Source organism: Sardina pilchardus, chromosome 1 (genome assembly GCF_963854185.1).
Source record: "Sardina pilchardus chromosome 1, fSarPil1.1, whole genome shotgun sequence".
In the NCBI taxonomy this organism is placed as follows: domain Eukaryota; kingdom Metazoa; phylum Chordata; class Actinopteri; order Clupeiformes; family Clupeidae; genus Sardina; species Sardina pilchardus.
In genome coordinates, this window is record NC_084994.1 from 37,172,703 (window position 1) to 37,187,702 (window position 15,000).

At 42.1% G+C, this 15,000-nt stretch overlaps 1 protein-coding gene across 1 annotated transcript in view; it reads left to right on the forward strand.

The window, feature by feature from the left end:
- Positions 1-15,000, forward strand: part of LOC134089629 (NLR family CARD domain-containing protein 3-like) — a 43,252-nt gene that overhangs the window by 24,678 nt on the left and 3,574 nt on the right. The window contains exon 12 of the mRNA XM_062544090.1: positions 5,683-5,708. Within this exon, the coding sequence (XP_062400074.1) occupies positions 5,683-5,708 (26 nt within the window). The remainder of the gene's footprint in view (positions 1-5,682; positions 5,709-15,000) is intronic.

The window sequence follows — 15,000 nt, forward strand, 5'->3', positions numbered from 1 at the left end:
TTGGTACATAGCTAATTTAGATACACTAATGATGTGGGTGCTTGCGTCTCTTTACGAATCTGCAGTCTTAATTTGTATAGAAATGGCCGTCTTCACGCTGCTTCTCTGTGTAACGTGAAACGCGTTTTCCCCAGCGAACAGGTAGTGTGTCCCTCTCGGCCGTTCATACACCGGAAAGACATGGAAGTCTTCCGGTAACGTCCCTTTCAATGTAAATGCCATAGGGTAAATGCCGGGAAGTGAGTGATTCTTCGGCCAGGTTGTGATCCTTAGAGGGCCAATGGCTGAGTCAGGAGGACTGAGGTGTGATCCGGGAAGCTCAGGAAGTGAGGTGGAAGGAGGAAGTGGGATTGAGGTAGACGAGTTGGATGCGGACGAGGGAAATTCAAACCACGGAGAATGGAGAACGATGAATCGGAAAAGAAAGAAAAGAAAGCAAAACGAATCAGATGGGGAAAGGGGAGAGGAAAAGCAAAGAGCTGAAATTAAAATTATTCTGCGATTTCAATCTCCTTGTACGGTAAATCCTTTGAAGATTAGTGAAGCTATTCACAAACTGGTAGGTGACGTACAGTTTGTTAAAACCTTACGAGATGGGAACCTACTGGTTATATGTAGAGATAAAGATCAACAACATGGATTAATGAAGTGTAAAGCACTGCTTGGGAAGGAGGTTAAACCACAAGTATGGGAAGAGAGAGGGAAGGCTATGTGTGTAATTGCTGGAGTGTCAACTGAGATAACTGAAGAACAAATTAAGGTCAATGTCAGAGGAGTACGAGTAGCGAGAGTTAAGCGCCTACCGTATACAAGAGATGGGGTTAAGGGGCCTAGCCTGTCTGTGTTGTTAACTCTAGAAGAGGATAGTATTCCTGAGAGAATTAAAATTGGGTATGTCAGCTATATGGTAAGGCCATATATCCCACCACCTATGAGATGCTTTAAATGTCAGCGTTTTGGGCACATTGCAGCAGCATGTAAAGGTAAACTCCGGTGTGCTAAATGCGGGGGGGAACATGAGTATGGTAAATGTGAGAGAGGGGCTAAAATCAAATGTTGTAACTGCGGAGGAGAGCACAGTGCGGCATACAAAGGATGTGATACACATAAAAGAGCGGTTCAAATCCAGAATGTGAAGGTAAAAGAAAAGCTTACGTACTCTGAGGCAATCAGAAAGGTAAAGGCTACTGATAACAACAGCAGAGCAGCACCTATGACTCAATCCCCAGTGCAAAACGTACATAGATACTGCAATGTTACAAGGGACACACTCATAGTGGAAAAGAGAAAGTTTGTAGCGTTTATGGTAGAAATCATCAACTGTTCGGCCCAAGCGTGTAGCAGAACGGAGAGAACTAAAATAATTGCAAAAGCAGCAGAAAAGTACTTGGAAATGGAAGAGCTGTCTGTTGAGCTCATTAATGCAACTCTTATATCAGGGATATCAGACTCACAGTCAACATGTGGAGAATCAGTATAATGATGCTAACCATTCTACAATGGAATGCTAGGAGTCTAATTGCCAATGGTCAAGAGTTAAAAGAGCACATTCAAGAGCAACCAGTGAAACCAAACATAATTTGCATTCAAGAATCTTGGCTAAAACCTTCACTTGACTTTATTATATATGGGTATACAGCTGTACGCAAGGATAGATCATCTGCTGTAGGGGGGGGAGTTGTCACCTTCATCCAACAAGGTATTAACTATAGAGCTGTCAACAGTAATGACGAGCTTGAAGTAGTTATAGTGGAGGTATGGGTTAACAAAACCAAAATCAGAGTAGTTAATTTTTATAACCCTTGCCAAAGAATAACCATAGAAAGGTTGGAGAATATATGTGAATTGGGAAACTTTAAGGTAATAGTATGTGGAGATTTTAATGCACACAGCACATTGTGGGGAAGTGCTAGAACAGATGGAAATGGGCATGTCATTGAGGAGTTTATGGATGACAATCAATTAGTTTGTCTAAATGATGGAAGAGGTACTAGGTATGATGCAGCTCATGGTGCAGAATCAGCAATTGACCTCACTTTTGTATCACAACAACTAGCAGGTACTTGCATATGGGATGTGAGTAGTGACAATACTATGGGCAGGGACCACTACCCTGTCTGGTTAAAAATAAGAAATCAAAGTATAAGCTTTGAGGAAAGCGGGATCCCAAGATGGAAAATGAGAGAGGCTAATTGGGGGTTGTATAATTTCAAAGCAAGCTGCAAATTAATTGGAACCATGCCGAAAGTCAGTGATGACATTGAGGAACGGAATAGTATGATTATAAGCATAATACATGAAGCGGCAGAAGAAACAATAGGTAAAACATCTGGGGTAAAAACTAAGAAAATGGTACCATGGTGGTCTGATGAGTGCAGAGAGGCTGTTAAGAACAGGAATAAAGCCTTTAAAACTGTTAAATCTAACCATTCATATGAAAATCTAATGGAGTATAAAAAAGCACAAGCTAATGCCAAAAGAAGCATAAGAGAAACTAAAAGGAAATATTGGAGAGATTTTTGTGGTAATATTGGGTCAGAGGTAAAAGTTAAATGTCAAAAATGATTGAAGAGTTATCTGATAATATGCGAAACATGAGATCCTAGTACTATACAACAAAATATGGGAGCAAGGAAAACTGCCCATTGGATGGAAGCACTCTGTAATAGTCCCTGTAGGGAAACCAGGCAAGGATAAAACTAATGTCAAAAGTTACAGACCAATAGCATTAACATCAAACTTATGTAAACTTATGGAGAGGATGATCACTAAAAGGTTGGTGTATAACTTAGAGAGCAGAGGACTGATCACACCATATCAGAGTGGGTTCCGTAATGGCAGGACAACCATGGATCCTGTAGTTTGCCTAGAGAATGAGATACGTAAGGCACAAGGCAACAAAGAATATGTATTGGCAACCTTTTTTGACATAGAGAAGGCCTATGATATGTTATGGAAAGAAGGTCTTTTAATTAAGTTGAACAAAATGGGAATAGGTGGTAAAATGTTCAATTGGATTAAAGATTTTTTAAAGGATAGAACCATAGAGGTCAGGGTAGGGTCAGAGGTTTCAGACACATACACAATAGAAAATGGTACACCACAAGGAAGCGTATGTAGTCCTATTCTGTTTAATATAATGATAAATGATGTCTTTGATGGAGTGAGTCAGGATATCAGTAGAGCTTTATATGCAGATGATGGGGCATTGTGGGTAAGGGGCCGTAATGTCAACAGCCTACAGCAAAGAATGCAAACAGCAATAAGTCAAGTTGGGAAATGGTCATTTGAATTGGGGTTCCATCTCTCAGTGGAAAAGACTCAATATATTTGTTTTACTAAGAAAAGGGCTAAACCCACACTAGAACTGAAGATATATGGACAATCTCTCAAACAGGTCAGTGATTTAAGATATCTTGGTGTGTGGTTTGACAGTAAGCTCAATTTTAAGAGCCATGTTCAGAAAATGGTCAGCAAGTGTAAGAAAGCAATCAACCTTATGAAGTGTCTTTCAGGGTACAGCTGGGGGGCGACAGGTTTCTCCTTAAAAAGAATTTATATTGCAATAATCCGCTCAGCACTTGATTATGGATGCACAGTATATAAATCATCTGCAAAAACTACACTGGCTGAACTGGACAGGGTGCAGGCCAAAGCTCTCCGGCTGTGTTGTGGAGCCTTCCGAACTTCACCCATCCCAGCACTGCAAGTGGAGGTAGGAGAGATGCCATTACATCTTAGAAGACTACAACTTTCTCTGACATACTGGGTAAACTTGCAAGGGCATGAAGCTTCACATCCTACAAAACAGGTGTTAGAAGAATGCTGGGAATATGGCCGTACAGTAAAGGGCAGTTTTGGGTGGAACAGCAACAAAGAGGCTGATGACATGGGAATCAGCGCTATACCTTGCAGCAAAACCATCACCCTGAGTACAATCCCACCATGGTTATTCCACTCTCCGGTTGTCAATCTAGAAACCAAAAATGTCACCAAATCAGGAGTTTATCAAAGCGTTCAACAGTATTTAGAAGCCATGTATGACGACTACGTACAAATATATACAGATGCATCCAAAGAGCCAGCTGGTAAAACAGGGGTGGCTGTATATATTCCCAAGCATAGTGTCACAATGCAAAAAAGAACCCCAGACCATATCTCAATCTTCTCTGCAGAGATGATGGCCATCATAATGGCATTACAGTGGGTAGAGGAAGTCAAGCCATATAAATCAGTTATCTGTTCAGACTCTATGTCCTCCCTTGTCAGCATACACTCTGGGAAGTCTACAGGTAGACAAGACCTGTTAGATGAAGCTCATCAGACAATTTTTAGAATCACTCAGCAAAAACTTGTTTTACAGTTCACTTGGGTTCCAGCACACACAGGTATTGAGGGCAATGAGAAAGCAGACACATTGGCAAAGGAAGCACTTCAATCAGAGGAAGTAGAAGTTCAGGTCTCACTCAGCAAATCAGAAATTAAAACAATAATTAAAGATGGTGTTCAGAAACTTTGGCAGGACGAATGGGATAATGGGGTGAAAGGCAGGCATTTATATGGGATCCAGCAAGCGGTCACAGGCAAGAAAATCACCTCACTGTCACGACAGGAAGAAACTTGGCTCACCAGGCTTAGAATAGGTCACACAGGACTGAACAGTAGCCTACATATAATAGGGAAGCATGGGAGTGGAATGTGCCCACACTGTAGAGAAGCAGAGACTGTACAGCATGTGCTCCTGACATGTAGGCAGCATTGTGAGGAAAGAGAACATCTGAAAAGAGTGACCAACAACTCACTCACACTGAGCAGCTTGTTGAGCCAGCCTGGGAGCCAATCCATAACCAAGGCAGTCATAGAGTTCCTGATAATGACACAGCTTGCAAAAAGACTGTAGCCTTTTTTGGTTTTGTTTTATTTTGTTTTTATTTTTATTTTGTTTTTGTTTGGTTTTGTTTGTTTGTTTGTTTGTTTAATCAACACCCTATACTAGTCTTATTCTGAAAGTCTAGTATGATCACACCTCAGTCCTGTAGATGGCGGTAATGCACCAAGCCTGCAAGCCGCCAATAAAAACCACTGAAGAAGAAGAAGAAGATTCTTCGGCCAGGAGGACAAGTCAGATCATTGGCATATGTTATTTTACACCAAAGAGGATCTATTTATGAATGAAGACGTTGATTTGAGGCACTTAAAATCCTACATAATGTACCTTTAAGTCCGACGTCACGGACCCAGCAGCTATTTTGTGAAAAGACGTTTATTAGCGCAGCCAGACGGGTTTTGCTACTTGTAAACTTTGTAGGCTACAGTAATCACTGTAGCTATGCAGCCAGATGATATATGAATGGGTAACGTCCAGGCTTCCGCAAAAAATATAGCTTTGATTAGGGTGAGGCAACAAGTCCATATAAGATGACAATTTTCTTAAAGGCTATTCAGAATAGCGGGAAATAATAGTTTATTTTACTGTCTATGGAGAATAACATGTGAGTTTGAAAGCCGTTGGACCCGGAAAACTTTTTATTGTCCCATTATTACATCATCACTTAAAAACCGAATAACAGCTTCAACTCTTCTGGGAAGGCTTTCCACAAGGTTTAGGAGTGTAGCGCTAATGTTCTGATCTTCTCTCTCTCTCTCTCTCTCTCTCTCTGTCTCTCTCTCTCCCCTTTAAAGACATGCCCGTGGAGAACTGAGAAACTGTAAGTGTTGATCTACTGTTGCACTGTTATGCTTATGATGTTGAAGTGTTCTTTATTACTGTAAGCAGCTATGTCACTGAAGTGTAGGCCACCACTGTATGTGAAAGGCCTTTAGAGCATGTGTGGGGGTCTGTGGTGTCCTGCAGAAACACACTGAATCATAGTGACCAATAGAACAGAGACAGATTTACATGTTGGCATGTTACAGTAGCCAGACATCAGAGGGATCATGGCAGACAAAGAAGGAGAACTAGTACGGCATGACACATGAGAGGCCCCTGAGAACAGAGACAGATTAACCTGTGGAGAGTCTCAAGTTAGAGTGGAAGAAAATAATAGATTTAGAGGATAGAAAAAGCAAGCAAAGTTTGAAATATTGGATTAAATATTACTGTAGATGACTAGATTTTTTATTTAGATTCCAGATACTGTATGTCCTGTTCAAACTCATGTAGTAGATGTTATACATTCACAATAGCTCTATGCTCCAGACTTGTTGGGTAGTGTGTATAAGTTTTAATGGTGGAGAGCAGTTTAAGCTTGTAGCAGCTTAACTACAGTATGTGATGACAGATCACAGCCAATCATCCTCTCAATACAACAAATGATATGCTACGGTCTGCTCTTATCGTTGACAGTGGATGCAGTGCACCAGGTAGTGATAGAGCAGGTTGAGTGAAAGTGTGTTTGTGAATGTGCGGTGGTGAAAGTGTGCGGTGCGTGTGTGTGTGTGTGCACATCTGCATTTTTATGGCTGTGTGTGTGTTTGTGTGCTTGAGAGTGTGTGTTTGTTTTCCTGTCTGTGTGTCATTATGTGTGCGTGAGTGCGTGTGTGTGTGTTTGCTTTAAAGGAGTCATAGAACGCATTTTTTGACCATTACAAATTGATCTTTGAGCCTAAATAATGTCATATGTAAATTTGTGGGGCTGAAAACGCCCCAGGAGCACTGCTAGATCGCCTAATACAAGGTCATAAATAAGCCTTGCAATGAAACAGTTTGTTTTTCCCGCCCACTCAGCAAGTTCATGAATATTCAAATGAGATGCGCACTGATTGGTCTATTGGCCGATATGTCCTGAAAGTTGATTGGCTCAATCCACCGGTCTGAAGCTAGAGCAAAGTGAAACTACGTTTACTGCTGGTAAATAAAGCCAAAGTCTTTGATAAAGCTATCAACAATGGATTTAAATAAGGAATACAGCCGTACATGTATAAACCGAGTCAGAAGAAGGTTCTGACGAAGATGAAGTGCAGCAGATTCCCCAACAGAATGAATGTGTTAGATTGGTAAGTTTTATCAGTACATTTCTTAGTATAGTAACTCTCCAAAGTTAGCTGTAATAATGCTAGCATTACAACGTCTCTGCCATAGAACACATATCTAGATACTAGCATCGTAAGAGCAGTTTAACAAGAATTATTAATCGAAGGTATGCAAATGAGAGGGGGTGTATCTAAAGGGGGATGGGCGCCTATTACGTGTTATCTGAGCTCTGTTCAGATTGGAGCATTTCAACACGGCTGTTTCTATTTCCCAATTTGCATACGAAAGCAGGCGGGGGACGCGGTAAAGTCTTTGGTGTTGTCCTTTGGACACTGCTCGCAGCCTAAATTCAACAGGAACAAGGTGAATGTGGTTTTGAATTCTAGGACTCCTTTAAGTTTCAAGACTTAATATTGTTGCATATAGTTTGCAATTTAGTGAAATTCGTATGCCATTCGTTGCAGTAGTGCAAGGATAAAAGGGGTAAATAAACACAGGGGGCATGGGGGCAATAAATAAAGGATAGTTGGAGAGACAACTCTATATGAGACAATACAAGACTGTACAGTATCACTCATGGCCATACTATCCATACACGCACACATTATACAGCCATACATATGCTGTACACACACACACACACACACACACACACACACACACACACACACACACACACACCTCCTGTACCTACAGGTAATATATAAGATAACTATACACACATAAAACCACTGGCCCATGGACAACACTAAAAACAGTATGCATCCCGGATGCAGTATAGCAAGTGTAAAATTAACCGTGTGGGTAGAATTTAAAAAGTAAGTAGTTACCATGGCAATGCATCCAGTAGAGCATATCATAAAAGAAATAAGGCAGCACATGTGGGCAATAAAGGGAAGGAACTGTTTAGTCACTGACCATTTAGGATTCTGACAGCTTGTGGTATAAAACTGTCACTGAATGGTGTGGTGTGGGTGGTAATGCTCCGGTAGCGCTTACCAGAGGGAAGCAGAGAGAAGAGGGAGTGAGCTGGGTGGCTGGCATCCTTGATGATGGACTCAGCCCTCCTCTGACAGCGTGTGGAGTAGACAGTTGACAGAGGTGACAGTTGACAGTTGACAGAGGTCTAAGGTGGTAGAATAGTGTCATATCTTGCAAGCGCAATACAACATCCTCAGGAGCAAATACTATTAATTCACTCTCATATAGACACAGCAGCGAGTGAGAAAAACAACAGCTGGGGGCCATACGCTCTCCAAGATGAGTTCTGCTCGCTCTCTTGAAGTACAGCTTTGCTCGCGTGGGTTGACTTTTGACAGTTTGGGGGACAGAACCAAGGAGGTTGCCTGTTGTGATTGGTCATTTTTCAACCTGAAGTCCCGCCCGCTTAGTTACTGTCTGTTGCTAAACTTCTACAAATGTAGTCATGTGTAACATTAACCACCCCTTTGTTGTTTCTGTTTACTGCTTACTGCTTACTGTGTGTGTGTGTGTGTGTGTGTGTGTGTGTGTGTGTGTGTGTGTGTGTGTGTGTGTGTGTGTGTGTGTGTGTGTGCACTGTTAAAAAAAACCATGTAAAATTACAGTAAAGTACTGGCAGCAATTATTCCAATAACTGACTGTATTTGTACAGTATTGATACTGTAAAAAGTAATTACAGGAAGTCACTGTATGCAATATTACAGTATTTTACTGTACAAATACAGTCAGTTACTGGCATAATTGCTGCCAGTACTTTACTGTAATTTTACAGGAACCTAAATTACAGTAAAATGCTGTTTCTGGATATAAGAACCATTCATTTGGTGAAATTAATGGCTGCAATGCAAATTGCAAAACAATGCAAATTTATTAGCACAATTATAAAACATTACATGTTTGCACATAAGCATACAGAAGAAAGTTCTTTACGGAACACCTATGCAATGCTCATTGTTTGTGTATCAGGAAGGGGCCATCCCCAAACTGTTCCCACAAAGTTTGGAGCATGGAATCCAAAGTCTCTTGGTTAATGCTGAAACATTCAGAGCTCCTTTCACTGGAATTAAGGGGCCAAACCCAGCTCAGGGATGGCCCCTTCCTGTTCCAACATGACAGCGTATCAGGGCGCAAAGCAAGGTCCATAAAGACCTTTGGGATGAATTAGAGCAGAGACTGAGAGCCAGTCGAGACTGAGAGCCAGTCTCCTCTCCCAACATCAGTGTGTAACCGCACAAATGCGCTTTTGGAAGAATGGTCAAAAAATTCCCATAAACACGCTATACAAATTCACACACCCTAAGGATTAAGAATGGGATGTCACTTAAATTCATATGTGAGTCAAGGTGACCCAATACTTTTGGCAAAACAGTGTATGTGTTCACTGACATGAAATGGTGTGTGTGTGTGTTTGTTTGTTTGTGTTTGTGTTTGTGTTTGTGTTTGTGTGTGTGTGTGTGTGTGTGTGTGTGTGTGTGTGTGTGTGTGTGTGTGTGTGTGCCTCTGAGTTGATCTCGATGAAGCATCTACAAAAATACCAATAAACAAGTCAATCAACAATATTCATTCACCTTTGAATAAACACAAGGGTTGATGCAAGTTCATCCTGGTATTCCAGGTTGAACACATAATTAGAAACATAACACATCCAACAGAACAGCCAGCCCAGGGAAGAATGAGGACCCTTCACTAGAGATGCACCGATTGCAATTTTTTGGCCGATTCCGATTTCCGATTTTTCATCGAGTTTGACCGGCCGATACCGATTTTAGCCGATTCCGATTTAATTTCTTCTAACCACTTTACAGCACAAACAAAGAGTTATTTTCTAGCCTCTATTTTCTTTAATAGGCCTACAACATGTTAGAAATGTAATCAACTTATCAATGGCTGGTAGAAAAATGTGAATAGACAGATTCTTCTTCAAGTCTTCTTCAGCTGCAGTAATTCCAGTGTGGGACATTCATTTCACACATGTAGAAATGCACTAGGAACACTTTCTTTCTTCTCACATCCATATGCAATATCCAACTGTAAATATCTTCAGAATAGCCTACTGATAACTGAAGTTAGTGCTACATAGGCTGAGATGTTGGAAAATGACAACAAAAAAAAACTAATTTTGAGAAGCCTTGAAATTAACACAGCAAATGACATACATTCTCAGTCCACACTCTTCTTTGAACTTTCGCGATTGCTTGCGGATACTAAGGAAGTGTCCATATTTGGATGGCATAACGTCATGCAGGAGATCGAAACACAGCTTTCCAACGACACCACGCATGATATGTTTTGTATCACGGTCGCGGTAGGCTAGTTTATGACACGTTAGAATGCTAACTTTTGGCGAATTTAGAAGAAATATACAGGCGTGATCAGACAAAAGGTAATGAAATAAACCTCTAAATGTGTAAATCGGACTTAGTTGTTGTAGTAGTGTGAAAGAATACATGATAAGTTGGCAAACCGAAGCAAAACTATGTTTATTCCTGCCGTGTCTCGCCTTAAGTTGAGCAAAGGCTATGTCGCTGCTTATTGATAGCGCTTGTGGTTCAGCTGTGGGCACGCAATTAGCGGCAAGGACGGGCTTTGATGAGCGCTGTAACCTGAAGTGACAGCTTAGTATAGTAAATTCCACGCAATATGGCAAAGCACAGCGTTCGCTGCATAGAAAAACTCAGTATTAGCGCTTTATCCAGCCCTGACTGTTGGCCTAGCTTCATCAAACTTTGCAAACTCAGCTGTGTGAGTGTGATGTTGTTACAATACGTGCGAGTGCATTTGACCGGCATAAAATCGGCATGTCTCAGACTGACCGGCCGGTCGCCGGTCGTGGCCGATCACGTGAAAATCGGCCGATTCCAATCGGCGGCCGGTCGATCGGTGCATCTCTACCCTTCACATATGATTTGTCCTTCAGTGGAAACCATCCACTTGCTCTTTGGAAGAGTTGGGTCTTCAAGAGCTTCATGTATACAGTACAATATGAATCCCATTCAGTGTCCTGTCATGCATTATGTCATCTCATAGGTTGTTGTAGCTGTCCGGCTGGCTGGCCAGTGTGCTGCTTTGGACCGTAGTAGTGGATGGTGCTCTCCCGTGTGATGCATCCTCTGTCTTAACTATCTGTTCAAGTGAAGTGGCCACAATACGTTTTCCTGTTGCTTTTGGAGAAGTAACGATACTGCATCTAGAGGGGGGTCATAGAATGGTGTAAACTTACATCAGACAAATTAAACTAACAATGTAGGCTACTGTAGGCTATAGTAGGCTGCAAATAATACATGTACATTGTAAAGTTTTGGTTGCCACTGTACAGATGAAAATGTGAGGGAGGCATAGCCAAGTAAAAACAACAGTATTTAAACTATGCCCAGTGTTAAACCCAGTATTTTTTCAGTTTTCAAAGACAAATATTATAATAACTATGTAATTAGGCCAGGCCATGAACATGTGAAGTCAATACAAACAGGCCTTTGCCACCATTTAATCAACATTCAGCAATTATTTCAAGTAGGCATCACATTAACTCTATACAGAATTAGACTATGAAAATGTGGAGCAGGCAATAGTAGGCAATGTCACTAGTTAATCAACATTCAAAAAGAAACTATTTGGAAAATGTAGGCTATGTTTTTGCAATAATTTAAAGACCAGAAATAACTTACGTCATACACACGAATGTGATAGGTCAACTCGCCCGGTGCGTTGAGCCAGCTACTTCAAGCAATCAACCTGTGGGTAGTAACACAACACAAATAAACTTTTGGTTGCAATGATGGGGTTATCCGATTATAAACTGTCTAGCAGTTATCTGTCAGTAAAGATTTTAAATCAGCACTTCGTATCGTCACCAAGCAGCAGTAGGAGTTAGACATTACCGTTGCGGTGGTGAGCCATGCAGGCACAGGAGACACACAACTTCGGAAGAATTACACATTCATGTCGAAGCATTAACTATATTAGCACATGTTAACGTCATATGCATCCACGCACAAGTAAAGCATGGACGTAAAAATAGCAGTCGCTTTCAAAATAAACCAACGATGTTGATTTGCGTGCAGTATATTATGCTAAAATAGGCTGTTGACTAGTCTGTACTTTTCACGGACCTTACCCGGGCTGGTAGCTAGCAACATATAGCTGGAAGCTATGTCTGGGCTAGAAGCTATGTTTAATAACCGACATTTTAGTAACGTTAGATTATGTGCTTCCAGAAAAACATGTTATGGGGAACACTGGGATATGCTTTAAAAAAAAATAAGGCTTTGTGCCATAGCAAAATGGCTAACATTAGAGCTACATAGCCTATTAGTTAGCATACATTTAGCCAAATAAGAACGTAACAAAATAGAACAGAACACAAAGCAACAACGTCGACTTTATTTTTCCAAATAAATTAGCTAACTCGATTACAATCAATATGCACTTTATGATATGAGGAAAATATGAGATTCAACTTACCACGTACTTCTCAGAAGAAATCCGTGTGTCTGAGATAACGTACGGTATCCAGAATCAAAAACCCAACGGTCTTCTCAATTTAAAAAGTACAGGAGCTGTAACCCCAGCCATTTTCCATGTTCTTTTCCAATAGTGCTTTGCAAATTACAGTTCATTTCTGTATAATCAGACACATAGTTTGCATGTCCCAAAATGCACTTCTCTTTACAGTTATCTGTTGTATTTTAGTAAACACAGATGATTCCTGTAAAATATTGCTGTAAATTGGCAGAATTTTTTAACAGTGTGTGTGTGTGTGTGTGTGTGTGTGTGTGTGTGTGTGTGTGTGTGTCTGTGTGTGTGTGTGTGTGTTCAATATTTGTGTCTGTGTTATTGCTCACTGTTTGCTGCTTACTCGGTGTGCGTGTCCAGTATGTGTGTGTTTGCTCTGGTAGCACTTACCAGAGGAGAGAAGAGAGGATAGGGAGTGAGCTGGGTGGCTGGGGTCCTGGACTCAGCCCTCCTCTGACAGCGTGTGGAGGCTGCTCAGACCCAGGTCTCTTGATGGCACAACAGTGTTAAAGGCAGAGCTGTATTCAATTTAGCATCCTGACAGGTGTTTTTCTTGTCCAGTTGAGCTAGGGCAGTATGCAAGGTGATGGAGATGGACAGATCTGCTGTGCGTACAGTATATGGAAACTGAAGTTGGTCCAGGAAAGCAGGGTGGTGTGTATTGATGTAGGCTGTAACCAGTCTCCCCAGACAGTTCACCCCCACGGAGGTTAGGGGCGATGGGCCAGTAGTCATTCAGGCAAGACACAGCACTTTTCTTGGGCACTGGCACAATCGTTGTCTTAGTGAAACACAAAGGCACTGTGCACCAGGGCAGGGACAAGTTGAAGATGTCAGTGTAGGTTTGTGGCAACTGAGTGGCGCACGTCTTGAATACACAAGACGGGATGTCATCAGCGCTGGCAGCTTTGCGAATTTTAACCCGTTTTAAAGGTTTTGCCGACCTCACCCTCTGAGACCTGTAAGATGTCTCCTCCTACTGGAAGAGCACCTTCATCCCCCGGTTTAGACTTGTGATACTCAAAACGAGCATAGAGTTTATTTAGCTCGTCCAGAACCAAGGTAGGTGTGTCTGTAAGAGCTGGTGTCACTTTATACAGTAGTCTGTGATCACCTGCAGTCCCTTCCACAGGCAATGTCACAGTTGCTGAAGTCATTCTCCAACTCATTCCCATACTGTTTTTTAGCCACTTGTATTGCCCTTCTTAGTGTGTACCTTGAGTTCTTATATCTAAACATTTCGTGGTCCTCTCCCTCAGGCTCAGGTAAACAGCGTTGTTTACCCAGGTGTTCTGGCTGGGAAAGGATCGGACGATATGGGAATGCACACACAAGTCCATGATGTAGTCCGTCACCTGATGCACTCTGTCACTGAATCGGCGTACTCGTCCAGCTCCGCCGAGGAGTCTTTGAACACAGACCAGTCAGTTATGTCAAAACAGTCCTGAAGTTCAGACTTGTGTTCTGCAGACCAGCATTGAACTTTGCTCACTGCTGGTTGCTCACGCTTTAGCTTCGGTTTTGTAGGCCGGCAGGAGGAACACTGACAAATGGTCACTAAGTAGGGAGTCCAGGAGAGTCATACACTCATAGACAATACAGCAGTTATGTACGTGTGTAACAAATGGTCCGATGTACCAAAGAGTGTGTGTGGTACAGACCTGTATGAGCCTTTCAGTGGGGTGAAACAGTGGTCAAGGGTCTGATCGCCCCTGGTGGGACAGGTGACGTGCTGGTGGTACTTGGGAAGGACTGTTTTGAGGTTGCAGTGATTGATGTCACCCGTTATGATGAGGATTGCTTCCTGGTGCTGACTCTCCTGTTTACAACATACAGTTCAAGTGCCGCTGCAGCAGGGGCGTCTGGTGAAATGTAAACAGTTGTGAGAAGTATAGAAGGAAACTTTATCAGCAGATCAAACGGATGCCATAGTCAGATACTCCAAAAGGAGTGTTTGGGCTAAGCCAGGTCTCGGTGAAACAGAGTACACTGCACTCTCACAAGTCCCTGCATGAGCTGATGCAACAGTGGAGCTCATCCAGTTTGGTCTCCATGGACTGCAGATTAGCCAGCAGTAAGGTAGGGATGGGAGGCCGGGTTGGACGCCTTCGCCGTCTGGCTAAGACGCCACCTCGTCTCCCCCTCCTCCACCGATGAGTAGACCTGTTGACCGATCCGCTTGTGGAGTTACAAACAATATCCACAGGTAATCCTGTTACATTTATGTTGATCATTACATTGCTTCTGATGTCCAGGAGAGTCATATAGTCATAGACAATACGGTTTTGTACGTGAGGAACGTGTGTTTATGTTGTCCCGTTTGTCTGACCTGTTTCCGAGTGTAAATGTGAGACTGTATGTCTCTTAGAGTGTGTGTGTGTGTGTGTGTGTGTGTGTGTGTGTGTGTGTGTCCACATGTATGTCCTGCATCACCTCTTTGTTTTCCCTCCTCTCCTTGCATTGTGTGTGTGTGTGTGTGTGTGTGTGTGTGTGTGTGTGTGTGTGTGTGTGTGTGTGTGTGTGTGTGTGTGTGT